This window comes from Falco biarmicus, chromosome 1, assembly GCF_023638135.1.
Source record: "Falco biarmicus isolate bFalBia1 chromosome 1, bFalBia1.pri, whole genome shotgun sequence".
Taxonomy (NCBI): Eukaryota; Metazoa; Chordata; class Aves; order Falconiformes; family Falconidae; genus Falco; species Falco biarmicus.
In genome coordinates, this window is record NC_079288.1 from 26,877,930 (window position 1) to 26,905,607 (window position 27,678).

General features: G+C 61.2%; 1 protein-coding gene across 16 annotated transcripts; it reads left to right on the forward strand.

The window, feature by feature from the left end:
- Positions 1-3,444: 3,444 nt before the first annotated feature.
- On the forward strand, positions 3,445-27,603 carry ELN (elastin). Of its 16 annotated transcripts, none has more exons than XM_056322931.1 (35): positions 3,445-3,604; positions 10,418-10,471; positions 10,945-10,971; positions 11,141-11,173; positions 12,403-12,447; positions 13,086-13,178; positions 13,602-13,661; positions 13,774-13,839; positions 13,924-13,971; positions 15,130-15,201; positions 15,443-15,469; positions 15,678-15,749; positions 18,698-18,739; positions 19,185-19,253; positions 19,532-19,576; positions 19,715-19,795; positions 19,892-19,951; positions 20,864-20,968; positions 21,061-21,111; positions 22,539-22,670; positions 22,752-22,805; positions 22,946-23,083; positions 23,195-23,254; positions 23,826-23,969; positions 24,185-24,238; positions 24,468-24,602; positions 24,774-24,821; positions 25,246-25,287; positions 25,477-25,536; positions 25,970-26,011; positions 26,092-26,136; positions 26,401-26,442; positions 26,656-26,685; positions 26,804-26,854; positions 26,968-27,603. In XM_056322931.1, exons 1-35 carry the CDS (start codon positions 3,526-3,528, stop codon positions 27,015-27,017), a joined length of 2,256 nt encoding a protein of 751 aa, XP_056178906.1. In that variant the 5' UTR covers positions 3,445-3,525; the 3' UTR covers positions 27,018-27,603. The 16 variants fall into 16 exon arrangements, 15 of the variants coding, with proteins under 15 accessions (XP_056178906.1, XP_056178924.1, XP_056178915.1 ...); XM_056322949.1 differs by having other exon boundaries at positions 26,110-26,136; XM_056322940.1 differs by having other exon boundaries at positions 18,698-18,724.
- The last annotated feature ends 75 nt before the right edge of the window (positions 27,604-27,678 follow it).

Sequence of the window (27,678 nt, forward strand, 5' to 3'; positions counted from 1 at the left end):
GCATCCCCAACCTCTCCCTGTCCCTCATCCCCTGCAGCTGCATCTCTCCCAGCACCAGCTGCCACGGCTGCTTCCTTGCAGAAATGCAGCTGCTGGACAAGAGTGTGATGTGTCCTGCTCACAGCCATCCACTTTGGGGAGAGCAATCCTCTCTTTTCCAGCTCACCAGGATATCTGCATCCAAATGCAGAGCACAGGGCCCCTTCTCCATGATCACTCTCATGCCATGTCTCCCTTCCACCTCTTCCCCCAAGAGCTGATGCAAGGCAGGGCTTCCCATGGGTGCTGCCCTGGTCATTGCAGGATATCTCCAGCAGCTATCTTGTGTCTATATCAGGAAAATTTCTTCCCCAAGGGGGTGGTGCAGGCCCATGACAGGTCCCCGGAGAGCTGGGGTATCCCCATCCTTGGAGGATTTGCAGCTGAGACTGAAGACTGCTGCTGGGAGCCAGCACTGGGGCTGGACACCTCAGAGGGCCTCTTCCACTGGTGTTTCTGTGATCTGCCCCTCACACATACCTTTCCTTTGAGCGCATCCCGTGGGCTCCCGCACAGGCACCATAAAGCCCCGTCACACCCCGTTAGTGAGTGCTGTTTCCTATGACAACGCTGTCAACAGCACGTGGAGCAGGATTGGGGTCCCAGCGCAGGCAGGTGCGGGGCTCCTCTGTAGCTATGGCAAAGGGGTGTTTACTTCTGTGTTTTGCCTGTCAGTGTTACCCCTGGGACAGCTCTCTGTGTGTGCAACAGGAGGGTAAGGCTCTTTGGCATCTCCCCCAACAACCATGTCAGCATTTAGGGGAACCATGTGTGATGTACACCTGACACTCACAGCGATGGGACCTGCACCAGGGACCGGCCGCAGCAAGCATCCTCCCCAGGGCTGCCACAGCTCCCAGCAGAACCCCCCAGCCCTTCACCTGCCTCCATGCTGGTACAGGCAGGCCCTGGATGTGGTCTCAGGTACTCTTGCTCCAGTCGTTGCATTGGCTTTTCTCACCCAGATATTGCACTACGCAGCAGACCCCTTTTTTCCATGTGGGCCCCCCCCGGAAGAAACATTTTCTGCCTTCCTCCTTTCTCGTCAGACCATACCCATATCCATGCCTTCCTGGCGTGTGCCAAATTACACAGCTTTTCCCTGACACTTTGAAAACTTTGGGGAATACTCCCAACCATTCCCTGTGGGCAGCTTGTGAAGCGCTCAGCTCTGCCCTGGCCAAATCACAAAGGGCTTGGATCCTGTTCCCTGGTGCGAGTGCCAGGGGCGGGGAGATCTTGCCTCACATCTATTCTTTCTAGGTACAAATCACGCTTTCAAAAATCAGAGCTGTTTCACTGGCAAGGGATGGAAGCTGCTAGAGACAGCCAGCTGCCCCAGTTATGATTCCTAGCAAGGCCATTTTCCCAGCCCTGCTCTCTGCATGTTTTGCAGACACACACATTGACAATGTGCTGCCCAAAGCCCTGGCCAGCCCTGACCAGGAATCTGCATCCCATGGGCCACATTGCAGCCCTGAGGCCACTGGAACCACTGCAAAGCTGCTCATTCCCGCATCCATCCACTTCTGTGTCACTCCTCTGGAGTAGACAGCTAGTGTTTAACGACTGCGTGTGTTTTCACTCAACCATTATGTCATTCGGCAATGCCAGCTTGGCAGATGGTGCTCACCTCTTCTCCGCGTTGTGGGGTGCTCTGTGTCCACCAGCCCTCAACCTTTCGCAAGGATGCAGATGAACAGAAAATCATCATCCATGCAAAGCCCCCTGAATGGCCAGTGACTCATGCACGGTCGTCCATCCCCACCCCCCCGAATGGCCAGTGACTCATGCACGGTCGCCGCCCACCCCCCCCCCCCCCCCCCCCCCGTGTCCCCGTCCCATCCCGTCTCCCCCCCCCTCCTCGCCCTCGCCCCCCCCCCCCCCCCCCCCCCCCCGTTCCCCCAGATCTCCTTGACGTGTTCCAATGCTGGGTGTGGAGGGCAAAATGCTCAGTAATTTCCACCCCCTGGATTTCCTGCAGCCACAGCCATCAGCTCTTTCTCTAAAATAAAGTGGGAACTGAGATAAGCCAGACAGCCGGGCTCCAGAGGGGCCGTCCAGTGCATGGATTTAGCTCACACTTCTTTAAGTGGGCGTCCAGGTTTGGGGCTTCGTACCTCTCACAGGCGGAGAGGAACTGGGTGGATTTGCTGATAATTTGCTGCCAATTTCCACAGCCACGGAAGGAGCATGGGGAATGGGGGGGGGGGCTGCTCACGGGGGCCCCGTGGGAAGGGGGTGCAGACAGGGCATTTCCTTGCACGTGCTCTCACTCCCTGGGAAGTGGATTGGGGCTCACGGGGGGGTCAGGTACTGGGATGAGCAGCATCTCAGCACCTGGCAAAGAGAGGAAGACCCTGTGTTGGACCTGCAGCGACAGCATCCCACGCTTGAGTGTGGCCAGTGCTGCAGGCTGTAGGGAGAGGGGGATTTTGCGCTCCTTGCTTTTCATCCCTTCTCCAAATTTAACTCGCTGCCTGCCCCGGCTGCTCCCCGACACTTGCCCAGAGACACCCCGTGAGAAGGCTGGGCGAGGTGGCCAGCACGGACACTCAGTGCCTAGGTTCGCAGGAGCATCTCAGAGCTGGTGGGGGGGTCGGAGCCCGGGTGGCCGCGAATGAACCGGGGCTGGAGAGAGGGGGGCGCAGCCCAACTCAGCGGCAAGAGCCGCCCCGTGGCACCGGGATCTGGAGGTGGCTGGGGGGACGCGGTGGCCACCACTTGCCACGGCCAGGCTGGGCGCGGCGTGTCCCCAGGCTACCCCGGGGCCAGGGTACCGCTCCGGGGCTGCGAGGTGCCCCGGTTCCCGCTGCTGCCGGCGGCCGGACACCCCGCGCCCGCCACCTAACGGCCACCGCCGGTGGTGCCCCGCCGCAGCTGGGCACCGGCACCGGGCCCGGGCCCCCCACCCCGCACCCCGCGCCTGGGGGCGGCTCCTCGCACGACACCCCCCGGACCCTCCATCCCTTCACCCAGCCGGCTCTCGCCTCTGCCCGGTGCCACCCGGGATGCCAGCCCCCCCGTGCCAGCCTGGGCACCGACCCCCTCCCCGCTGCCAGGCGGGGGGTGGGGGGTGGGAGCGGCCCATTGGCGGGGGCGCAGCCCGCCCCTGCACCCGCCGCAGCCCGCCTTGGCAGCTCCCCTGCTCCCGGCTGCTTTGGCAGGGGCGCGCCCGGATTGGAAAGAGCAGCAAAGGAGAGAAATTAAAAAAAAAAAAAAAGCGGGGGATTGGGGGTGGGAAGGGGAAAAAAAAAATAACCACTGAGCCAGCCCAATCGGCTGGAGAGGCTTGTGTGTGCTTGCCCTTTCCTCATGACGTAGCGTCCTGAGCCTCTCTCCCCGCTTCTCCCTCCTCTTTTCCCCTCCCTCCTTCCAACGCCCCCCCCCCCCCCCCCCTTCCCCTCGCATCCTTGGAAGCAACAATTAAGCAGCTCTGGGATAAAACACACTGCCTGCAGGAGCACGGGGGCATTGCTTCAAGAGATGGCAAGGCAGGCAGCTGCACCCCTCCTTCCCGGAGTCCTCCTCCTCTTCTCCATCCTCCCGGCTACTCAGCAAGGAGGTAAGGAAAGAAAAGGCTCCTTCCCCCTTAGCCCCGGCCCGTGCTTTCCCCCTGCTTGCGGGGACCCTCCACGAGGGCCACGGATCGGCCGCTGCCCCCCTTGCAGCCCCCCGGGCAGCCCCACGCCTGCCGCGGCTATATGTCCCCGAGCAGGGACAGGCAACCCCCCTGCCCTGCCTTGGGGACGTCCTCGAGGGTGGGAGGGCAGTCCCCAGGGTGCCACCACCCCGGGGGGTTCTTTGCCCCCCCAGCCGCATGTGCCGTGCCCGGGTGGGGGGGAATGTCACCAAGGAGGGTGACACCGGGCAGCCCGGGACTGGCACCGCTTGCATGAAGCACTTGTCAGGGGGAGGCTATGAGGTGCTGCATCCTGGCGAGAGGCTCGGGGACATGCAGGACTCTAGGGGCTTGGGGATATGAGAGGCTCAGGGACACGCAAAGCTTGAGGACACAAGAGGGTCAGGGCCATGAGAAGCTCAGGGACACAAGGGGCTTGGGGACATGCAGGCAGAGCACATGCAGCTGGGGGTAGCTGCCAAGCTGCCATGGGGAACATAAGTGTGAGGGGCCAGGGGACCTGACACCTGTCACCCCCTCTCTGCGGTGGTGGTGTGAGCTGGAGGGGCAGTGGGGGGGTGTGTGCGTCCCGCAGTCAATGTGTGCAAGCTGCTGCGCAGTGTGTGGCCGAGACACAGCCTGCTGGGCTGGTGCAGCTGCAGAGCAGCTCGACCCACCCAAATCGCTCTGGGTGCCTGGGGTGGCCCCTGTACCATCCTCCCTGCACTGATGTCACCATTGTCAGGTCCATCCACCAGTGCATGGCACAGGTCATGGCTCACTGGCGGGCAGTGACAGGGGCTGTGTCACACCCCAGCACATGCACATGCAGCAAACTCGCTGCTGGGGCGGGGAGGCAAAAGCCAGCACAGTTGTGCACATCCCACGGCACCGCGTGACAAAGCTGGAGCCGCCAGCGCAGCAGGTGCCTGCCCACCAGACGGCTTGCGTCTTGTGGTCAGGACATGAGCATGCACAGAGGTGGGGAGAGCAGCTCTGAGAACAGATTTATGGCCTGCTGCACTGGCCAAACAGGGCAAGGGTCTGCGAGATGGGGACAGCATGGTCAGGGATGGGACAGCCACCTCCAGAGAGCCAGGCAGTGCTCGCCCTGTGTCATGCCATGGAGGGTGTGTGATGGGCAGAGCTACCATCAGTGATGGGGTTGGTGCCAGAGCTGTTGTGTGAGGCTTGTCAGCCAGAGAGGACCAAGGACCAGAGGAGGGGAGGGGGCAGGACCCTGTGGACAGGGAGAGCAGTGCCAGGGCTGCGTGTGGCATCAGGCAGCTTCAGGCTGGGCTACTCCTTGCCCAGGGCAGAGCCCTTAGGCTCTGCAGCCAGCAGCTCCATCTGCCAGTGCCCTGCGGCTCCCTGCTCTGTCCTGCTGTGGTGGGCTCCAATGACCCTTACCATGGGCTGGTCTGACCCTGGCTGTGCAGGCAGTGTGACCTCAGAGTGGTGCCAGGCCAGGCAGCTGCCTGTAAAGCCAAGCTGCTGTTCAGTGCCTGATCTTGGGTAGCTACAGCTCAGGGTCAAGGTGCTTGGTGGGATGCATCTTAGTCCTGGGCACTCTCCATCTCAGGCAGTGATGTTCTCTGTTGGCTTCCTGAACCACGGTGGCTTTGCTCCCCAGCTCTCAAGCAGTGGCCAGCTGGACAGTCTCATGAGGACTTCGGGCTCTGGGCGAGATCCTGCAGCAGTTTTTGAGCAGTTTGGGACTGGCGGCCCCACTCCATTCCTGGCTCAGTCTCCAGGGGTGTTTGCTGGTTTGGGAAGCAGCTCACAGAGGAGGTGGCCCTGGCCCTGGAAATGCTCCCAGTGCTGATGGGGACACCAGAAAATGCTTCCCCAATGGAGAAATGACTAGTATCTCTTCAGCCTGATGTACTGCATGGCGTTGGGCGGGCTGAGCCATGCTCCTTGCCCTGCCAACCCTCGGGGACTGAGATGGGACAGAGGCACAGCCAGGGGCACAGTGTGTGTGGGATGCCAAGGTGCCGTGGGGTGCACCCAGCCTGGAGAGGGCTCAGGGCAGCATCCTCCGGCACCTGCTGCCAGTGCAGCTGCAAACCAGCCTGGCAGGAAGGGGACCCTTGAGACATCCCAGGGTCGAGGGGGAAAAAGGACCCCTGCACACACAGACTGTCCCCCTGAGAGCAGTGTCAAGGGGCTGAGCCCCAGACTTGCAGCAGTTGGCAGTAGTCGGTAAGCTCCCAGCAGCAAGTCAGGATCATCCCATGCTGCTCAGCAGAGTTGTACTGGGCACTGTGGGGATGTGCATGGCTGGATCCAGGCTGCTGCCTGGGAAAGCTGCTGTGTGTTTCTAAGTGCAGCATGTCCCCGCATTTGTAGTGGGACATCTGCCCCTCAGTGCTTCCATCCATCCCTCAGTGCTTCCTGTGCTGGAGCACAGGGAATCCTGCAGGAGCGACACTCCCAGGGGGAACAAGAGGGACACAGGTCCCAGCCCTGCAGGCTCTGGGACCACAGCAGGCAGCTTGAGTGGGTGCAAAGAGGCTGGCACCAGGTGTGCTGGCATCCCAGCCTGGGTACCATGAAGACCCTCTGAGGACACCCAGAGTCCCCTGTGTGCCCCAGGGCCAGTAGTGCCAGTTGTGGGGCTGGGATGGCATCTCCCCTTCCCAGCTGAGTACCTCCCCAAGGCACTGGCCTGCTGGGGTTGCTCCCTCTGCAAACAACTTGCAGGGTGCAGCTTGTCCGCCAGCACTCAGAGATGAAAGCTGAATGCTTGAGGGGGCTGGAGAGGAGCCAGGCTCTCGACAGCAGCCCCTCCTGCTTCCCCCTGAGCTGCTACCAGAGAGCTCGGGCTGGGATGCAACACAGCTTCAAAGTTGCTTGGAGACTGCTGTTTCCAGAACTGATTCTCCCAAGAAAGAAAAACACCAGTGGTGTGAGGGAAGAGGGGAAATATCTGTGGTGGTTACATAATAAACCTCCTCCAGGAGTGGTTGCCCACAAAGTGCAGGGAGGATGGTGAGGTACAAGGTTTGGCTGCCTGGTGAGGGTGTGAGCTCATGTCCTGCAGTGGATTCTCCAGCCTGGTCTTGGTCTTGAAAGCTGTTGAATAGAGAAAACATGTATTTCTGGCTTGTAAAGGAAGCTGCAAGCAGTGGTGTAGGTAGAAATGATGCTGATGATGCAAACAGTGGTCAATCTGAAACAGCACAGGTAGTGCAGACAGAACAGTGCAGAGTGACCTGTGGTACAGAGCTATGTGAAAAAAAGTCTAGTTCCTATAAACACCGGATCCTATTCCACACCAGAACCTGAGTATCTCCAAGTGCCAAACTCTACCACAGCTGGCACACCCTACCACATATGGGTTGCAAATTCTCCTGCCTCTGGCTTGAGAAGACATCCCCAGGGGGAGTGCTGGGGTGCTGAGGGCCAGCCCTGTGCTCTGCAGTCTTACAGCCCAGGAGAAAAGCTGGGAGACAGGAGAAACCCCCCTTCCTGGAGTCCTGCAGGCTTGGAGCAGGGACAGAGGCAGCACAGAGCTCCTTCAGTGCTGGGAGGCTCGTGGCTCAGTTTCCCCTTCCCTGATGTGCCAAAGGAATGCGAGATGGAAAGGCTGAAGGGGGTATGCCTCACCGGGTAGCAGAGTGGAGCTAGGCTATGGGCTCCGGCCCCAAGGAAGGAGAGGGCTGGGTGATGAATGATGAGGCTGAGGAAGGATAGGGACTGGCTGGAGAGCAATGGCCACAGCCCAGTGTGACCTCAGGGAGGCCGTGGTGGCTGCTATCAGCACCTGAGCTGCGGTGGTGCTGCCGATGGGTGGGACTGGTGGTGCTGGGGTGAATTTGGCTGCTGGTCCTCAGCTGGAGAGCAGAGCAGGTCAGAGAGCCCTGTGCCCCCTGGCAGTGCCCACACCGGACCCCAAGCTGAGATACGGGCACTCCCTCCCCACTGGGATGAGTCCGGCTTTGCCAGCACCACAGCAGTTTGTAAAAGAGCTTCAAGGGAAGTCCAGAGCTGGCCATGTTTGGCAGCAGAGCTGGTCAGGGAGAGTGGCAAGGGAGGGAACCGCCTCCTGCAATGCTCCTGAGAGAAAACCTCAGCTCCCCAGAGCCGCATGGCATCCGCAGCCCAGCCATCCCGCTGCCCCCAGCCATCCCGGCTGCTGCCAGGACTTGCTGATCGCCTCTGCCTCCTGATCTGGGCATGGAGATGGTTGATGAACCAGCACATCCCCTGTGATCCTCCAAAAGGTGCAGAGGAGCACAGCACCTTGGCCCTGGGATGGTGTTTGAGGGATGCCGAGGGAGGGGGAAGTAACAGTGGCACCACAGTGGGAGCCCCCTGCCAGGGTCTACAGTCCAGGAGGGTGACAACAATGAAGGGCAGCTGTGGCTGCAGGCATATGTCACCTGGAGTGTCACTTGGACCTTTCTAGGGTCCCCACACAGCCCAGGAAGGCTAAAAGCCATTGTGCCTTGTCCCAGCTTCCCCAGAGGTCTCTGCCAGGCAGCACTGGCACAGCAGGACAGAGGGATAGGGGACCTCAGCCTGGGTCCCCAGCTGCCTGGTGTCACCCCAGCACTAGGGACCTGGCCTGGCTAAGCACAGCAGGGACCCTCCTGCTTGGTGGGGGAAAGTCACTGGCCCCGGGCATGGGGGTTCCTAGCCGGATCCTGGCCATCCTGCCGGCTCTCGCTCCCAGCAGCAGTGGGGCATCCCCTCCCAGCAGGGTGGGTTGGGGAGGGCAGGCGATATGTGGACGCTTGCTCAGAGTTTGTTTGGAAACAGGCAAGAAGTTGGGATTTGTGTTTCCAAGCTGGGGGTGGTGGGGTGGGTGTGGGGTGGGTGTGGGAATGTGTGGGGAAAATGAGCTGCTCCATAAACCCCTGGCTGGCAGCCGGGCTGGGCTGTGCTGTGCCAGAGGGGTGAGCTGGCTGGCCTGAGCGATGACCGAGCACGTGTCCCCTCCACTGCAGGGGATATCAGCTGCTCCAGGGACGGATTCGACCTCCAGCCCCAACAAGGCCCTGGGAGGCGTTTTTTTGGGGCACAGGGCTGAGCCCCACTCTTTGGCATCACTGGGGCATATGGGGGCTGTGTGATGTGTCCCCGGCACAGATCCTCTGCCGATGGGTTTGTGGGTGTGTGTCCTGCCAATGCATGTGTCCCAACTTCTCCTGTGCACGCAGAGCCAGACATCCCCCTTGTATGTGTCCTGACACACGTGTGGGTGCATCCTAGCACTGAGTCTCTGTGCGGCTGGGCTGGGGGTCCGTCACAGGTGCCCTGGGTGGTGGGGGGACACAGGTGAGCAGGGCTGAGGGGACAGCCTCATCCCTGGCATGTTGCAGTGGGCAAATGTCGGGGTGAAGCAGGGTGCTAAGGAGCACAGCAAGAGGGGACTCCAGAGTTTGCACCACATCTGAGATGGAGATGTGCAGCACAATGTGCCCCCCTCCCTGGCATGCCAGCTCTGCCACCTGTCTGGCACCTGCCTGCACTGGCTGCCCTGCTCAGTCCCAGGGCACCACACAGGCTGTGACGGTGTGGCCAGGGCTGTGCCACTGCACGCACCCAGCTCTTGGGGGTGTGTTGGGTCCCCCAACCCTCACTGAGGTGCTAAGCCTCAGAGCAGGGCAGCAGGTTCTCAGGTCCCAGCCATGTCACCACAGGGTCCCCAGTGCCTGTCCACCCTGAACTCCATCCCCTCTGCCCAGAGCAGGCAGGAGAGCTGGGTGCAGCTTGCCTTGGGGTTGCTGGCCATGGCAGTGCTGCACTTGCCTCTGGCAACCCCCAAATCTACCTGCCAGCCTCACTGCAAGCACTGCCAGCTGTCCTGCAAATCCCACTGCAAACCCCATGGCAACTCCCCCAGTGTCAAAAACATGCTCCAGCGGGAATCGGAGCATCCCTCTGCCTTGCAGCCTCCTTGTGCTGCCAACCCTCCTGTAAGCTGCCACCCCATCCATAGCCCTGATGGAGCAGGGGCGACCACCGAGGAGATGGCTGCCTGGTGGTCTGCAGAAGACACACCTTTGCCAGGGTCCAAATGAGCCAAAAAACATTGCTGTGGTGTCTGAGCATGAGCTCCAGATGTCCTGGAAATTGGTGGGATCTGGGCAGTTAGCTTTGCAGAGATGGGCAGAGGCATGCAGGTGGTTGGGTGTCAGCACTGTCCTCCCCAGTCCAACAGCAGTCCTGCTGGCCTGATCTGGCTCTTCCAGCTGGCAGCTCAGCAGGTAAGGCAAGGCAGGGCAGGCAGCATGGGCATGGGGCAGCCACAGCCAAGCATGCTCAGGATTGACTGGGACCAGTGAGGGCTGTGGGCATGAACTGGGACAGCCTCACCCTGTCATGCATGACCATGCCTGGACCTGTCCCTCCAGAGCCATGTGAAGCTGGAGGTGATGGAGATGGCACTGGTGGTACAGGACAGGTTTTGGGAAGCAGAGCTGGACACCAGCTAGCCTCACTCCATACCACCCCCTGTGTCCCTCTGTCCCATGCAGGACCAAGTCCTGCTGACATCTCCACCAAGATGTCCTCTCCGGCTCCCAGTTGGGGCACCTCTAAGCCCCGTCACCACTATCATACTGGGGAAACTGTGGTGTGCAAGAAAAGGCAGGAACCTGCCTTTGAGCCCTGCCCAGGGCTCTGCATCCCACCCCCACCTGCAGAGAGCAGCTCCCTATCCCAGGGAACGTTCCCCCACCCTGACCTGCTGGATAGACTTGGATCCCTGGGGAGATTTTTAATGATTATTGTCTCTTCTTGCAGGGGTCCCTGGTGCTATCCCTGGAGGGGGAGTGCCAGGAGCAGGCTTTTTCCCAGGTAAAGGGGTCCAGGCAGTGTTGGGGGGACATCACCTGGCTTGCGGGGATGGGGCAGATGCCTGGGTGGTCCCTGGGTGCCTCTGAGCCAGCATGGAGGGCTGGGGACCTGCCAGCCAGGATCAGGGGCCATGGGGACACACTGTTTGGCCTGCTCAGCCCCTGGGTGGCTGCACTAATGCCAGCCTCATGGCATGGGGACAGAACTGGTGGCAGTGCCAGGCTTACACTGGGTGTCACTAGCCCAGGGCTGGCACCTACACCTTTCCCAGCCCTGGCCATGGGAGGTGCTCAGAGGTCACAGCCTGTCCCCGATGTTTCAGCCAAAAGCTTGGGGGGCATCCTGGGGCGGGGAGGTGCCCCATCCCCTTGTGACCCTCTCTGCCTCCCCATGGACCCCTGGGAGCCTGGCGTGGGTGGATGGGTGGTGGGTGCTCACAGGGATGGGTGCTAAGACTGTGCTGTTGCTTGCAGGTGCTGGGGTTGGAGGTTTGGGAGCAGGTGAGTGCTGATACCCCTTTGCCCAAGGTGTGCAAGGACGGGGAGGGGGGCAGCACCCCCCGAAGAGCTGCCTTGTGGTGAGCAGGGGGTCTGCCACGAGGCTGGCCCCATCTTGCGGGATGCTCAGAGGAAGGGTGGCTCTGACCCCTCTCCACATGTTCTCCCTTAGGACTTGGGGCTGGAGGAAAACCTCTCAAACCAGGTAAAAAGCCTTTCCTTGGTGCTCTTGCCATCTCTGGCCATGCCAGTGGACAGGATATTTCCTGACCCCTGTTGCCCTCATGTTTCTCCCACACGGCCAAGGGGACCCCACCACCACTTTCTGCACTGCCTGGCCACACTAACCCCTGCCAAGCCCCCATAGCCACAGGGGAGCCTTCCTCCCTCATGCCCTGCTTTGGCGCACTCCCTTCTCCCCTTCAGCCCCCACAGACTTCCCTTTTGGGGTGCTTGCTGCCTGCAAACCTGTGCCAAAGCTCCTCAGGACGATGTAAAGCCAGGCAACACTCACTCAGCCCCACTGGGAGCCCATGTCTGTTGGAAGCTGGCAGCACCTCTGCCTGCCTGTGTTCGTGGCTGAGCAGCTTTTGCTGGGGCTCCTGCAGCCGACGCTGGGGTTTGTCTGGCCTAGAAATGAGGGGGTGAGAGGGGCCGTCACCGGGAGAGAGACGAGATGCTTAGCAGGAGGATGCACAGCCCAAGGGCACTGAGCCTGGGGCATGGTGGGGAGGTGCTGGGGCAGCAGGGACTGAATGTACAGGGGGGCAAATCTGATACCAACAGAGATGCCTCATGCCTACCAAGGCCCAGGGACAGATGTTCTTTTAGGTGGAGACCAGGGTCTCCCCTCCCTGCCCAGCCCAGGGGTACCCGCGGCGCCCCAGGGTAGGGGCATGCTGCATCCCCCCGGCCCCCCGAGCCGGCTTGTCTGCGCGGCGGGAGCGCCAGCCCGAGGCGGGGGCCGGCAACCTCCGTTTACTCAGATTTCAGCTCGTGGAAAGAAAAACAAGGCCCTTTATTTCGGCATAATTAAAACCAACCGCGGCGCGGCTGTGAAGCCCCAGCCGGAGCAGTGTCTGTGCCCCGAGCCAAAGGCACTGGAATTTGCGCCTGGAGGGAGCCAGGACTGATTAGCCCCAAGATGTTGGAAGGCAGCGCTGGCCCGAGCCAGAGGGGCTCATTCCTCAGCCATAAACATTTCGGCTAGTCCCCTCGTGGCCAGGCAGGGTGGGGGGATGGGCGAGGCAGAAAGGGATGGGATGGGGGACCTGGATGCTGGCACTGGATGCTGGCAGGCATGTTTGTCACCCTTCCCGGTGCCCAGCCCGGAGGCATGCTCCTGTCCCAGGGGGACCTGGTGCAACAGGATGCTCCTGCTCGTCTGGCCCTGGCTGTCCCCCCCACCGTACCTCATCCCACTTCTCTTTCCAGGGGTCGGAGGCCTCGGGGGACTCGGCCCACTTGGCCTGCAGCCAGGTGAGCACAGACCACTGGCTGCCCATGCTCTGGGCTGTCCCCAGGGTGATGTCCCCAGAGAAATACCTTGGGGACAGCATGTGGCTTGTCTCCATTGGGTGCTCTTTGTAGCCTGCCTGGTGGGTCCCATCTGGGCTGGGCACCCTTCCCAGACCCGAGGGACTGGCAGCTGCCAACAGGAAGCCCTGTGGTCTCCCAGCATCATGGCATCAACTGTGGCTGGGTGACCCCAACCAGCAATAGGCAAGGAGGGACCTGGGGTCCCCGCGGGGTCTGCAAGCAGAGGGACAGTGCCTGCACACAGCTGGCCAGCCTGCCACGTGAACCAGTTGGCAGGGACCTGGGAGTCTGCAGCAGCTGATGACACCACAGGGTGCCCTGGGTGGTGCTAGCACAGCTGGTGATGGGTAGGATGTGGATCAGAGCAGGTATTTGAGGGGATGCAGGGAGAAGCCGGTGCAGGACAGGGCAGTGCCTGCTAACCCCTGCCTTGCCCAGCTCAACGCCAGCCCTGGCACTGCTGCGCAGCCCCCCCATGGCTCACCATTCCCTGCACCCACTATGGCCGGCATGGAGGGCAGGTTACCTTCTTGCCAGCTGCTTTTTGGGGATGCTCATGCTGGTTATTCTTCCCACAGGTGCTGCGGGTCTCTTTCCTGGAGGTGCCTTTCCTGGGGGCGTCTTCCCAGGCGCTGCCTCTGCTGCTGCGCTCAAGGCTGCTGCAAAAGCTGGTGAGTGCTGGGGGTGTCTGATGCAATGCTGGGCCAGGCAACACTGGGGCTCGGGCAGCCCCCAGGGACTCCTGGTGTTCCCTGGAAGCCTGGTTTAGGAGAGCTTTCCCCATGGAACTGGGGGGCTGTAAGTGGGAGGGTCTGCTTTTGTGGGGATCCCCACCAATTTGGAGGGACCCTAGCACATCTTGGTGTGCCAGGAAAATGACATTGGCCAAACCTGAGCCCTCAGGAGCAGAGAGCACTGAGCTGCCTGGTCTCTGTGCCCAGGTCTGGGGGACTTATCCCTGGTACTGCCTCAGGGTGTCCCCTTTGCCCCCAAGAGCTGCCCTGAGCTTGTCCCTTCCTTTGGCATCACTCCGGCCACCCATAGCCCAGCAGTGGCATCTCACACTGGTGCACTCCTCTTCCCAATGCCTCCAGGTGCTGGCATTGGTGGCGTGGGTGGAGTTGGTGGTCCTGGTGGCCTCGGGGTCTCCACAGGTAGGAAATACCCCTTGTCCAGCATAGCCAGTCCTGGGGCAGACTTGTCCCCATGCCTGCCAGGGTGGGCAGGAGCCGGTGCCTGGGGCTCAGGGGTCTCTGCTGCCTGCAGGTGCAGTGGTACCGGGCGGGGTGCAGCCCGGGGTTGGTGCAGCAGGGAAACCCCCCAAAGTACCAGGTAGGTGCACGGCCCCAAAGCTGGGGCCAGGGCGGGGAATGGCTCTGGCTGCGTGCTCATCCCTGTCTTTCTCTTGCCTGGCAGGTGCTGGGATTCCTGGAGCTTTCCCAGGTGGCGTGCTCCCTGGTGCAGGTGAGCTGGGGGTCCCCACCCCACTGGCAGCACCTCGACCTCTGAGGGTGTCCTCAACTGGTGCCAGCACCCCGGTTTGAGTTGGTAGCCTTGTGGCCAGCTGCACCCTGGGCATTATAACACCACTCCTGCCTGCCCTGCCCACACAGGCAGAGCACCCTGTCCTGCAGAAGGCTGCAAGCAGCCCCATGCTGCCTGCCTGCCTAACGCCCTGCCTGCCCCATCACTGCTGCACCCTGCAGTTTCCAAACCCTTTCCCTGGGGCCATAGTGACATTTCCACCATGCCAAAGGCAGGGGGACCCGGCATCTCTAGGGGCCTTATGCCAAGCTCCACGGGAGCAGGCGGCATCAGCTCTGGGAGAGGAGCTGGCACAGACCACCGGGGCTGGCTTGCCCAGCCAAAGGCAGCATGGGAAGGAGGGGGAGGAGGTGGCAGAGGGGGGAGAGGAATTCCTCACTGCAAAGTAATTTGGGGGAGGAAAACTTGTGAAAAAAAGATGTTTCGACATCGTCAGAAGGAGAAGTGTGTTGCTGGTCAGGAATGTCTTTTCCGTGTCTGAAAACATGTGAGTTATAATGAAAGACATTTGTAAAAAGTAAAAAAAAAAAAAACCCCAAACAAAAAAACCCCACCCCAAACTCAAAAACCCAACCCAAATGACTGCAAGGCCAAAGCACTGCCTGTTGCCCCTGGAGGGTCAGGGCTCAGCAGACAGGACCCTCCCACTCCCCAAAGAGCCCCAGCATGCACGAAGCAGTGCACATCACTGGGGCAGAGAGCAATGCCTGGGCTTGGCTATACCATGGCATGGGCTGGTGCTTTGTGGTCACGAGTGGGACTCACTCATGGGTGCCATATACCCTGCAGGCACCTTGAGCTCCTGTGTCGGCAGGCTGCCCCCTGCCTTGTAAAGCACAGGCAGTCCCAGGAGCAAACCCTTCTCCAGCAGCTCTGCCCGGGGAGTGCGGGGAGGCTGGGATAGGGGGGACCCAGCAAGCCCCTGGGGGATGAGGGTACCTTGTCCCAGGGTACAAGGGTTAGTGCTGAGCCAGAGATGGGTGACAAGGGTTTGGGAGCTGGGTGCAGGGGGCTTGGGTACCAGCAACCCCACAATGTCCCACTGTGCTCACCTGGCCTCTCCGGTCTCTGCTGCAGGTGTCCGCTTCCCTGGTGTAGGGGTGCTGCCTGGAGTACCCACAGGTGCTGGAGTCAAGCCAAAAGGTCCAGGTAGGTCCCCTCGATCGCCTGGAGACACTGGGGTGGAGGGCACATGCAGGACTGGCTCCAGCTCTGCCCTCATCCCCATCCTGCTGGGGCTGGCCCCAGCCCATCCTTTGGGGTTGCAGCCCCACAGGGCACATGGGTGAGCAAAGCTGACCTCCAGCTGAGCCCATGCAGCCCACTCAGATTAGTTTGGACCCCAGAAACCAGCCTTGGCTCATGTGGGTGCCTTTGTGTTTCTGCCTAGGAGCAGGAGCCTTCGCAGGAATCCCTGGTGAGTGTCCTGTCTCTCTCGCCCGTCCTTCTCTTCCTTTCCAAGCCTGTTCATCACAGCCATGGCCTCCACACACCAGAAGATGCCTCAGGGCTTCCCAAGCCACCTGCTGTCCTCTCCCGGGGTGCCCTGGGGCGCTCCCCTCTCGCAAGGACTGGTGGCAGCCTGGGTGCGGGCTCCAGGTGAGAGTCTGCTGTTGGCTTTGCAGGACTGGGAGGTTTTGGAGGTCAGCAGCCTGGTGTCCCTCTGGGGTATCCCATCAAAGCTCCTAAGCTCCCAGGTAAGCTGCCACAGCCAACGGGGCTAGGGGTGAAGGACCCCCAGCAATGCCAGGAGATGGACCTGCTGTTCCCCAGGGCTAAGACGTGGTGCCCCCGGGTCCCCTGGACCTGGCAGTGCCGGTGCTTGCCCTGGGACCACAGGACAGGGCAAGGGACACTGGGCAGGTGTGTTCAGCAGCAGCCCTGCCTATCGCAGCCCCGTGGGCAGCTGCCTGGATGCTGCTGCTGGCCTTGCCCCCAGCCTGTGAGGATGATGCTATGCCTCTCTCCAGCTGTTGTAAGGTAGGAAAGAGTGTGTTCTGGGGACATGCTTTGGGCCAGGCCACCCCAGGCTGTCCCTGCCAGCTCCACCTGGCATGAGGCACAGCCCTTGCAGGGACTGTTTGCTTTCTGTGGCTCCAGAAGTTGTGCCAGGCATTGCTGGGCATTCACCTGGGCCAAAAGTCCTGGCTCAGGGAGGTCTAGCCAAGGCTACCAACAGCAGGCAGGCAGTGGGGATGAAGATCCAGACAGGTGTCTCTCCCCACTGCCTGCCCAGGGAAGCCTGGGGGTGCTCAGCACCCTTTCCTAGGCTGGGCTGCTCCAGGGACATCCATCTCCCAGCCCTGTGCTGGATGCCAGCTCTGCCCATTCCCCAGCCAGCCGTGCCCACACAGGGACAGTGCCAGGCAGCCAGAACCGGGTGCTGTGCCCTCCAAGGGCCATGCTGCCAGCTTGCTGGTCCCAAGAGCATTCCCAAAGAGGAGGGCAGCCAGGTCTGGGCAGGGGCCTCCATCTCACACTCCTGGGGTGCTGGGAAGTGATTAGATCCACGAGTATTTTCCCACTTGCCAAAACAAATTGCTGCAGGCAGAAAAGCCTTGGCAGTGGGAGCCCACCCCCAGGGAGCAGGTCCCATGCCGTCATGGGCGCTGGCCCCAGCAGCTCTGCTGGCTTCCCCCTGCCGGGGCCCGTGGCCACAAATGACAGCAGAAATGCTTGGCCCACATCAGCTTCCTCCCGTGGAGGCAGAGTTGCACTCATTAGGGCGACTCGGCCCTGCTGCCATCGGATACTGTCTGGCCTCCCTGCTGCAGCCCAACCCCAGACTGCCTTTCATGGGGTGCCTGGTGCGGAGAGCAAACTGCCGGCACATGGCACGGCCGTGCCTGGCTTCATCCCGTGGCGGCCCCACCAGTGGCCTGCAGCCCGGACAGGACGCTGCTGCTGGCTGACCCACTTTATGGGGAACCTTCGTTAAATAAATCCCTTGGCCAGGGAGCACCATTGGTACGTTACAGCTCTTGTGGGGAACAGCAGGACAGTGGTATCTCCAGCTGTGGTTTCAGCTGCTGGGTGCTTCCTGGCACCCTGGTTCTTCCCAGGGTGCTGGGAGATGGCAGTTTGTCACCTCTGAGGGCTTGGAGCTGGCAGTGCGGGGACATACTGGGCTGGCTTTGATGCTGTGGATGGACCCAGGGGCTGTCACACAGTCCTGCATCCTCTGCACTGTAGCCACAGTAAGACCGGGCTGAGAGGGGACGAGGGGACAGCAGGGAAAATAACATTTTCAGGAAGGTCTCCTTTTTGGATGATTTGCTCCAAATGCCCCAGCCATCTCCTGCTCTGTGCTCAGGAGGTGGCCCTGGGGCCACAGCCTGAAGCTGTGGCTGAAATCAGGGTCCCACCCAATGCCATGGGGATGGGGACTGCTCCCCACTGCCTGGCTGTGCTGGGTGGCATCAGTCTGTGTGAAGCCCTTTCCACGCCAGCCAGTGCCCCCATCAGCCCTGAGCCCCTCCAGGAGTGCTGGTGGCATCCTGTGCCAGCGCAGGATGGTGGCACAGCCCTGAGGCGGAGGCTGCTCTCTCCTCCATCTGGAGCTGCTGGGGAGCTGGGCTTGGACTTGGCAGAACCCTTGGAGACCCAAGGGCTTGGCTTTTGACCCCTGGAGTCACCTCCACAGTGTCACCCAGTGCTGAGCTCTTCTGCAGCTTTGGGGTGAGCAAGGAGCTGATGAGGTGCTGCAACAAGGGGGGGTCCCCAAGGCAGGGGATACCCGGCACAGTTCAAGGCTACTGCAGCCTGGAAAGCCCCCATCTTCCAGCAATGCTGCGCTGGCGTGGGACATGGTGGGTCAGGCCGGCAGGGTGAAGGGAAATCTGGTCCCCACGTGCTGGCTGGTGGGTGGGGATAGTGTCCCGTGCCCAAAGAGATGCTTTGCCATGAGCAATCCCGTCCTGGCCACAGGCAGTTGCATCCCTGCCCTGCGTGCAACCCCCTCCAGTGGGAGGGCTTGCTCTACGTGCTGCTCAAGCTGTCCCCATCGGGGATGTGGCAGCCCATCACTCCTCCTCATACTACTGCCAGCAGTGATGGGAGCTCGATGCTGCTGGCTCCCAAGTGCATGGTCCCCGCCGTGTCACGAGCATCTCCATGTTGTCCTGAGTGGTGGGATCCTGCTCTTTCACAAGGAGACATTTATTTCCCTGGCTGCGATGTTCCCACTTGTAATCCCTCCTCGTCCCTTCGTGCAGACCTCCTAATGAGGTCACGTTTCAGCAGAGGCTCCCAAGCCCTGATTCCAATTAAAACCTTTAATTTGGAGCTGGCGATGGTGCAGACAGCTGGGTACAGCTCTTGCCGCAGGGCTCCCAGGGGACCCCCTGCTGAAGCAGGGTCACGAGAGGCTGCTGCAAAACTGGCTTTGGGCACCACAGCCCTCGGCACGGGGCTGGGAGTGTGTAGCTCTTTATGGAGACGCTGCTTCCGAGGTGATGGAGAAGAGCACCCCCTGGCTTGGCTCCATCATGGGGGTTTGTATCTGGGAGCATTTACTATCCCAACGGAAGGAGCCTTGAGGGCTGGTGCTGCACAGACAGCTGGCAGAGAGGGGCTACACCGCAGGGCAGAGGGGGCACAGCCACCGGCAGCCAAGTGCTAACCCGCCACCTTCTCTCCTCTCCAGGTGGCTATGGATTGCCCTACAGCACTGGTAAGCTGCCCTACGGTGAGTGCTTGTAGCCCTTGCTCCGCGGTTGTAGCTCCTCATGGCTCTGCTGACTGCTGCCGTGTATGAGGGGCATCCCGCTCCTAGGGTGAGGTGGTCCCTCAGGGATGCCTGTGATGCCTGTGGACCCGGCTGGGAGCAATCGGCTCTCCTGGCACCCTGCGCCAGGGGGCTGGGAGCTGTTAACCCGCAGGCATGCTGTGGCACCAGCAGCAGCTGGCTGGCTGGCTGGCTTTCTGCTGGGACATGTCCTGAGCTGTGGCCAACTCCAGGCAGGGATGTTTGAACTGGCATCTCAACTAGGGGGGAGCTGGCATCCCCCTCCACACCTCTTGATGCCAGAGACAGAGGAGATCCTTTTGGGCTGAGAGTGGCTCCATCTGCCTCATCCCCCTGCCTCAGGCCAGTGCCTGACCTGTCTTTGCCTTTCTGTTTGTGATTGCAGGCTTCGGGCCCGGCGGGATAGGAGCTGGCATCGGGGCAGGAGGAAAGGCAGGGTACCCCACTGGAACAGGTACGCTCCCAGGGTGGAGACTGGCACAGGCGTGGCGGGGGGACTGAGCACCATTGGTCACTTTGCCAGTCCTTGGATGGGATGTTGGGCACTGCCCAGCTGTCTGGTGGCCCAGGGTGGCCGTGTCACCCCAGGGACAGCCTGGAGGGGGCATCACCTCCTAAAGGAAAGGGGGTGGATGCTGACAGGAGGGGCCAGGCCCCAGGGTCCCGGTGGGATGGGGGAGCTGAGGTGGGAACGGTCTCGGGACCTCAGTGGCTGCCCATATCCCTCCCCAGGAGTCGGAGCACAGGCAGCAGCAGCAAAAGCAGCAGCGAAGTATGGTAAGTCACCCTCCGTGGGCACACCCATCCCCCATCTCTCCAGAAGGGCATCTGCTCCCTCCCTCCCTCCCAGGCTGTGGGGATGCTGCTCGTGTCCCCGCATCACCGAACTGATGGTTATGATTTCCACTGCTGCAGGAGCCGGTGTCCTACCTGGGGCTGGCATCCCGGGAGTCGGTGGAGTGGTACCTGGTGTCGGTGTGGTCCCAGGAGCTGGAGGTGAGGTGACAGCAGGGCTTGACCCTTGACCCTGGGGATGAGGGAGGGTCATCTCCCCCTTCCCACACCTCTGACTCTCTACCACTACCCTGGCAGTTGGAGGGCCAGCAGCAGCAGCAGCAGCGGCAAAGGCAGCAGCAAAGGCAGGAGCGTTTGGTGAGTTCCCTGCTGTCTCAGACACATGCTGCAGCTGCCTGAGGGGCCAAGCTTGCTTTCAGGGCACGGAAGAGCTGTACATTGGTGCTGGGGCTGCACAGCTTCGCCACCTGCCCCTCCACCCTCTGCCCCATCTCCTGGGCTGCTGTCCCAGTCCCAGCCCTCAGCCCCAGCATCATCAGCTACTTGCTGGAGCCTGGGGCAATGGAAAGCCACTCTTCTGGAAGGCAGCAAGGTGCAAAACCTCTCCAGGGCTGCAGAGAGGCTTTAACCCCTTGGGGGCAGCTTCCAGCAGCCTGTTGGGAGATCAAAAGCCTGGTTTGCAAAAAGCAGTTTTTTCAGTGATGTCTGTGGGGCTGGCTGGGCCACCTTGCAATGCAGCAGCCTGACACGGGGGCAGTACATCCCCATCGTGCATGGTTTCTCCATAGATGTGATTTTTCTGTGCTGGGCTCTGGCAGGGAGTCCAGGGAAATGGCCTCTGTGACGACCCATCATTTGTTAGTGGAGGGATGCACTTGGTGATGCAGACCTTGCATTTGCTGCTCCCCTCATGGGCTGTTTTGCAGGAGAAAAACAAGTAGCAAATAACCACTCATTGGAGCATCAAAAGGAAATGTGTCAGTCCCAGGAGCAGCTGGGATTTACAACCATGGCCTTGTGAGACCTTGGGGTCCTCAAGCTCCTGGGTGACTGGGTGGGCTCCAGACCCCTGGGTTGGGTGTAGGGAGCTGAGAAGCCCAATCCTGGGCACATCCCAGGTCCCCTGCACAGCTGGTTTGGGAGGTGTGGGGAGCCCACCTCAAAGCCAGATGCCTGGGAGCCTGCCATGACACCAGGGGAGACCATGTCCTCACCAGTGGCATGGGGTGTTCTGGGGTGTGTGTGTCTCACTGCTCTGCTTCCCTCCAGGACCAGGGGTGGTGCCTGGGGTTGGCGGTGTCCCAGGCCTCATACCCGGCGTTGGCGGTGTCCCCGGCTTGGTGCCTGGTGTTGGAGGTGTCCCCGGGGTGGCAGGTAACTGTTCCCAGGAGCCCTGTCCCCACTGCCTGGCTTTGCAACAGGCACAGGGACTGGTGGCTGAGGGTCTGTCTCTCCCTTGTCCATAGGAGTCGGGACGCCGGCAGCAGCGGCAGCAGCAGCAAAGGCAGCTAAGTACGGTATGTGCTGTGCTCAGGGAGCTCCCAAACAGCTCCCCGGGGACCCTTGCTGACCCTCTCCACCCGTGGCACCCAGGGTGCCCCAGGCAGGCGGGTGTCGCCTGGGGATCACTCCTGATGGCTCATTATGGGGAGGTATCTGGGGACTGGGTGCACCCAGCCCAGCTCCCAGCTGCTGCACCCAGGCTTGGCTTCACCCCCAGAGCAGTACCTTCTCCCTCCATGGGGTTTTTGCAGGCTGCTTCATGGAGGTGAATGGACGAGACCAAACTTGTGTCTTGGGACTTTGTCTGAATTCTTGGGTTTTGTATGAAATCCCTTTTCCTGGCAGCACACCTGACCCAGGGTCTGGTACTTGCAGGCTCAGCCTCGCTGCCCAAGTGGGCAGAGATCCCTGGCAGAGGGACCCCTGCCCAGGGTCACTGCCTTCCAAAAACCTGGTGGGATCCACGAAGTGCATCTGACTTGGGTCTAGCAAGACCCAGATGCCCAGCAGGCATAACCACACCCAAGGGAGCTCCAGTATCCAGCAGAGTGAGGGATGTGGCCAAGCAGCAACGAAGCTGGGAGCCCTGGCACAGAGAGGAGGAAGGGCCCTGAGGCTCCATGCAGGGCTGGAGGATCCATGTGCTGCTCCAAAAGGCAGTGCCAGAGGTTACATGCCAGGTTCCAGGCATGTATGATGATATTGCATCAATACTGCAGAGGCTTGGGAGTCCCCTGGGAGCAGCCATGCTTGATGGCTACTTTCCTTCGGGGGCTAAGCTGTTGCCGGCCATTTCTTCTATTTCTCTTATACATCATGTATAAAAAACCCCCACTACGTGCCCAGGAAAGGATGGGATTTAGGGAGAAACTTGGCAGTGACAAGTTAATGAGTGTGTGTTCTGTGCTGGGGTGCCAGGCACCTGCTGAGCAGGAGGCCATGAGGACAATGCGTCTGGCACTCAGCCCTTCCAAAAGTGACCTGATGCTTGTCCCTGTGGCAATAACAAGTGCCAGCAGGTCAAGGCTGTCACTTCCTGAGCAGCTTCCCAGTCTGGCCAGTACCCAGGGCACTCAGCTGTTCCAGGCAGCTACTGGAGACCATCAGCCATTTCTTCTCTATGGCCTGTCTGGCTGCAAGGCTTGATATCCCCATGATAAGGACCATCTGGAGCCCTCTGTGATGATGAGGATCATCATGGTCCACTGTGCTGGTGACTTCCCAGCCTCTCTCTTACAACAGCAGATTTCCCATCCTTGCTGGGGCCTTTTGGGAGACGTGGGACCAGTCCCTCCCTTGCACCGCTGTGCATCTCTCCTGTGATGAGGTGGTGGGGTGCTCTTCTCACCATGCCATGGTGACAAGAGCAGACTATGATGAGGTCTCACCTTTCAGCTGTTGCTGTGACGAGATCTAACTTCTTCCCTCTTGTTGCCTGCAGGAGCTGGTGTAGGTGTCCCTGGCATCGGTGGTGTCCCTGGTGTTCCTGGCATCCCTGGTGTCCCCGGTGTGCCTGGTGTACCTGGTGTGCCTGGTGTGGCTGGGGTTCCTGGCGTGGTGCCTGGTGTTGGAGGTGAGTGGATAGGCTGGCATGAGCCGATGGGGTGGTCGTGGCCTCGCCGCTCCCCTGACTCTCTTCCTTCTGTCCCCATAGTGGGTGGCCCAGAAGCAGCTGCGGCGAAGGCTGCAGCAAAAGCCGCAGCATACGGTGAGTCACTGTCATCCTTTCCCAGGGAGGGATGCTTGCAGGGTGCGGGGCACTGCTGGCTCTGTGGATGGCGGGGTGGTCAGCAGGGCCCCTGCCTACAGAGCCTGCCTGCTTGGCCACATCCCTGAACCTCCCTGTAGGTGCAGGGCGTGTGCCCGGTGTCGGTGTGCCCGGTGTCGGTGTGCCCGGTGTCGGTGTGCCTGGAGTTGGCGTGCCCGGAGTTGGTGTGCCTGGTGTCGGCGTGCCTGGTCTGGTGCCTGGAGTCGGAGGCATACCAGGTGAGATGGTGTCTAAGGGATGCTTGGGATGTCCCCAGATGTGCTGATTGAAGGGTACTGACATGGCCATCATGGTCCATCACTGCCCCTCATGCGCTCCCTCTCCCACAGGTGTTGGAGGTCCAGCAGCTGCTGCTGCTGCCAAAGCAGCCGCCAAAGCAGCCAAGTACGGTAAGCCAGGGTCTCTCCGGGTTATCCCATATGTCCTGTCTCCTACTGCCTCCTCACCCCAGGCTGCTCCCCTTGCCAGGGATGAGGCCTGGCACTGCATGGGATCCCGGTGGGCTGGGGCGAGGGGTGAGCTCTCCACAGGGCTCTATGTGGAGTGAAGCCCTGGCTGTGTCAGGGGGTGCTCTCCAGAGAGCTGGTCTGCATGGAGAATCCTAAGTTCACTCTCCATATAACTTCTCATACATTACTCCATCTACCCTCCCATAGAAGACCCACCCATCCCATCGCCAAATGGTTACATCAATATCCATCGGTCCACTCAGCTGTCCATCCATCCATACCTGAATCCATCCATCCATCTCACCATCCACCCATCCATCCACTCACCTATCCACTCCACATCCAGCCAGCCACCCCAGCATCCATCCACCTCATTGTTTATCCATCCATCCATCCCATCCATCCCATCCTATCCATCCACCCACCCCAGCCTGCCATGCCTTTTCAGGAGGCTCCTTCCACCATCTCTCTTCCTGAGCTGAAGCCCAAATCCTTCCCTCTCTCCTTGCAGGAGCAGGTGGCCTGGCTCCCGGCGTGGGTGGCCTGGCTCCCGGCGTGGGTGGCCTGGCTCCCGGCGTGGGTGGCCTGGCTCCTGGTGTAGGTGGCCTGGCACCTGGAGTGGGTGGCCTGGCACCTGGTGTTGGAGGTGTCCCAGGTGAGGAGGAGGAGGAAGGTGGGTGGTGGTGGCAGGCTGGCTGGGGCAGGGGCAGATCTGGTGCAGGACAAGCATGAGGAGGATCTTGGTGGTCTCCAGTAACTCATGGCCATCCCTTGGGGAATGCAGACAAGGTGGGAGGGATGGGGTCTGTCCAGCGCTGCTGGAGAGGACCCACCGAGAAACACTGAACCCCTCTTGCTGTGTCTGTTCAGGGGTCGGAGGTCCAGCCGCAGCAGCAAAAGCAGCAGCAAAGGCAGCCAAATTTGGTGAGTTGGCCAGAGAAGCCCGTTGCTCACGGCTCAGCCCACAGCAGGCAGCTCTACCTGCCCAGTAGGCATCTGGGGTCTCCCTGTGAGCCCTGCTGTGGCACAGACTGGTCCAGGGGGAGCTGGGGGCCTTCAGTGGTGGGCACTCCACAACAGACAGATCATGCCACAGGAGTATGAACATCACACAGGGATCACCCCCATGCTGCCTCACACCCTCTCTCCACAGGTGCTGGTGTTGGAGGGGTGCCAGGTGGGGTGCCTGGTGTTGCTGGAGTGCCAGGAGTGACGCCTGGCGTTGGTGTTGTGCCCGGGCTGGTGCCGGGTGTGGGGGTACCCGGCACTGGCATCCTCCCTGGGGCAGGTAGGTGCTTCATCACACCCTAGTCGGGGACCTGCTTGGGGACAGCAATCGCTGGGGATGCTAAAAGTCACCAAGCTATGTGGAGGGATGCAGGTGGGATGGGGGGTAGTGGCACATGGAAGGGGTGCAGGGGTGACTGTCCTAACCGTGGTGTCCCCATTTGCTTTGCAGGCATCCCCCAAGTAGGAGTGCAGCCTGGTGCTAAACCTCCCAAATTTGGTACGTAGCTCTGTCATGCTGCCCCATGTCCATGTGAGTAGTCACTGGCCATCTTCCTCATGTGGCTGTTGGGGTGCTGGCCTTGCTTCATGTCCCCTGTGTGCCCCCTGGTGCCCTGGTGGAGGGTGGGCCAAGTGTGGGAGGTGGCGTGTTGTCACCCATGGGTGCAAAGTACCACCAGGGCCCCCTCCTGTGGACTTGCTGAGGACATTTTTCTCCCACTGTGCATTCCCTGCAGCAATGCATCGTGCAGGGGGGTGAGTCCCCTCTGGGTCTCCTTGGTCTGGGTGATGTGAGATGAATGCCAGCGACACCCAGGATGGGTGTCAGGGCCACCCCAGCTGGTTGAGAACTGGCTGAGGGTGCCCCAAGCTGTTGGTGCCAGGCTGAGGGGGGACGGGGGTTAATGGGCTCTCTCTGGCAGGTGTTCCCGGGGCTGGAGTCCCAGGAGTCGGCGGCATCCCAGGTAGGTGCTGGTGGGAGCTGAGCCCAGGCAGTGGGGATGTGCAGGCAGAGGGATGCTCTGCCAAAGCTGGGGGGAGTGAGGCTGCCCGAGGAAGGACAGCCACCTGTGGCGCTGGGTGAGGAGTAGATCACAGATCTATAGATGATGCTGCCCGTCCTCACTGGTGCTCACCCAGGATCCCCCTCATAGGTGGCCTTGGAGTCGGTGGGCTTGGAGCTGGTGGCCTTGGAGTCGGTGGGCTCGGTGCTGGTGAGTGATGCTGGCCCTTAGCATCAGGACTTCCAAGGGCTGGGGTGCAGGGAGCGGAGTGGCAGTAGCATGCTAGCAGAGTGCCAAAAAGGAGAGAGGATGTAGGGGATGCAGGGTTGCTTTTGTCTGCTCCAGTGGCGGCGCAGTCCCACCCCACACTGTCACTGTGCCCTGTGCCCCATCTTGTGTCCGCTGCCTGCCCTGCTCCCGGGGTATGATCAGAAAGGAATGCCATCACCCAGCAGGTACTGAGGGCCATAGCACCAGCATTGCCCATGCCATGGGGACAGGGCACGGTACTGTACATTGTCCCCAACATGTGGAGATGCTGGTTCCTGCCTGGGGACCCTCTGGGCTCATAGCAGAGTCTGGCTGCAGCCCACGGGGCAGCGAGCCCCAATGGGGTCTGCACTGATGCCCCTCTCTGACACAGGGATCTTGTATCCAGGAGCTGTTGGGAAACCTCCCAAGCCAGGTAAGGAGCAGGGGCTGTTCTGGCTGGGGATCTGGAGCGGTGACCCCCATCCCTGTCCCCAAACTGCCTGTCCTTATCAGGGCTCTCCCATTCCACAGGTTTTGGTGCTGGGGGGCTGCAGCCAGGTTTGGGGCTGGGGTGGAAGCATGTCCCTTACCATGCTGTGCTCATCCCCGCTTGCTGTCCCCACTCTGCTGCCGTCCCCTGCTGGGCACGACACTGTCCGGGAGGGCACCCTGAAGCCAGACGGGTGCCATGGTGCAGACAGGGGCTTTTGCAGGAGCTGTCCCTGCAGTGAGGAAGGGTCCTCAGCCAGAATGTCCCCAGCTAGGCAGGGCTAGGGTAGCACTGCTGTCACAGGCTGTCACTGGCTGTTGCTTTTTCCCCAGGAGCTGGAGTTCCCGGCTTCGGCGTATCACCGATATTTCCAGGTACCATACCCAGCTCGGCACCTTGGCACACACCTGGGGCGCATCTTGCTCCCTGGCTGATTCACGGAGACATGCACAGCCCATGGAACATGGGGACATGGCCGTGGCCTGGGGGGGGACCCAGGGAGCTGATCCGGGGGTGCTTGGCTGGGGGTTGCGGGGCAGAGCAATGTGGGTCCCGGCTGAGTGCTGAGGGCTTTGCTCTCCTTTCAGGTGGGGTCGCTGGCCAGCTGGGGTTCGGTGGTGAGTGTCCATCCCCCAAGTCGGGCATTTTTTGGGGTGGGGGATGCATATCTCCCCAGCACCCAGCAGCCAAGTGGGGTGGGGGTCCCACTCACCCTGCTCTGCCTCCCCCCTACAGGGAAGCCCCCCAAGCCCTTCGGAGGAGCTCTTGGTGCCCTGGGCTTTAGAGGTAAGTGCTGCCGCCTAGTGACTCCCACCTCCTGGGGCCGGCTCCTGCACCCCGCCCCCCACCAAGAGGTTCGGGGGGTGCAGGGGGGGGCTCACCCTGTGCATCCCCCCCAGGTGGCGTGGGCTGCGCACAAGGGAAGTACTGCGGGAGGAAGCGGAAGTAACCACTCACCATCACTGATGACCTCATGAACTTTGGTGCTACTGCATGGTCCAGAATGTACATCCCAAGCAAAGCTGAGACACCCCCCCTCCCCAAAACCCTGGACCCCCACTCCCATCGCGGGGCCATTCCCGGTCCCACATTCCCAGGAGGGACCCCGTGCCTCTGGCAGCACCTGTCCCCCTGCCAGCCCCTCTGTCCCGGCAGGGAGTGCGGAATAAACTGCGGGGAGCAGCTGTCCCCCTTGGTGCTATCGCTCCCTGCGGGATTTGGGAGGGTCGTGGGGTGTCACAGCCCCCGCCCCCCCCCCAGCCCCAGAGTTGACCCCACAGGGGGAGGGGGCAGGATGAGGCGTACCTCACATTGGAGGGAGGGAGGGAAGGGGGTCCCAGCGGCAGGGAGGGATGTCCCCATCGGCCTGGCCTCCCCCCACCCCAGCCAGTCCCCACACTCCCCCCGGCCTGGGGGGGGCGCAGGCAGGAGGGGCTCTGTCCTGTCATGTTACTCACTTTGCTATAACTGGGTAGGACGCCCTATACGGAGGGACTCGCTTCCAACAGACTAATAAAGGACAAGTTTTTAAAGGACTCTGGCTCTCTTCTGTGTCCCTGACCCCTCTGTGGTGGTGGCAGTGACAGGTGACCCAGGCCAGTGGGTGGCAC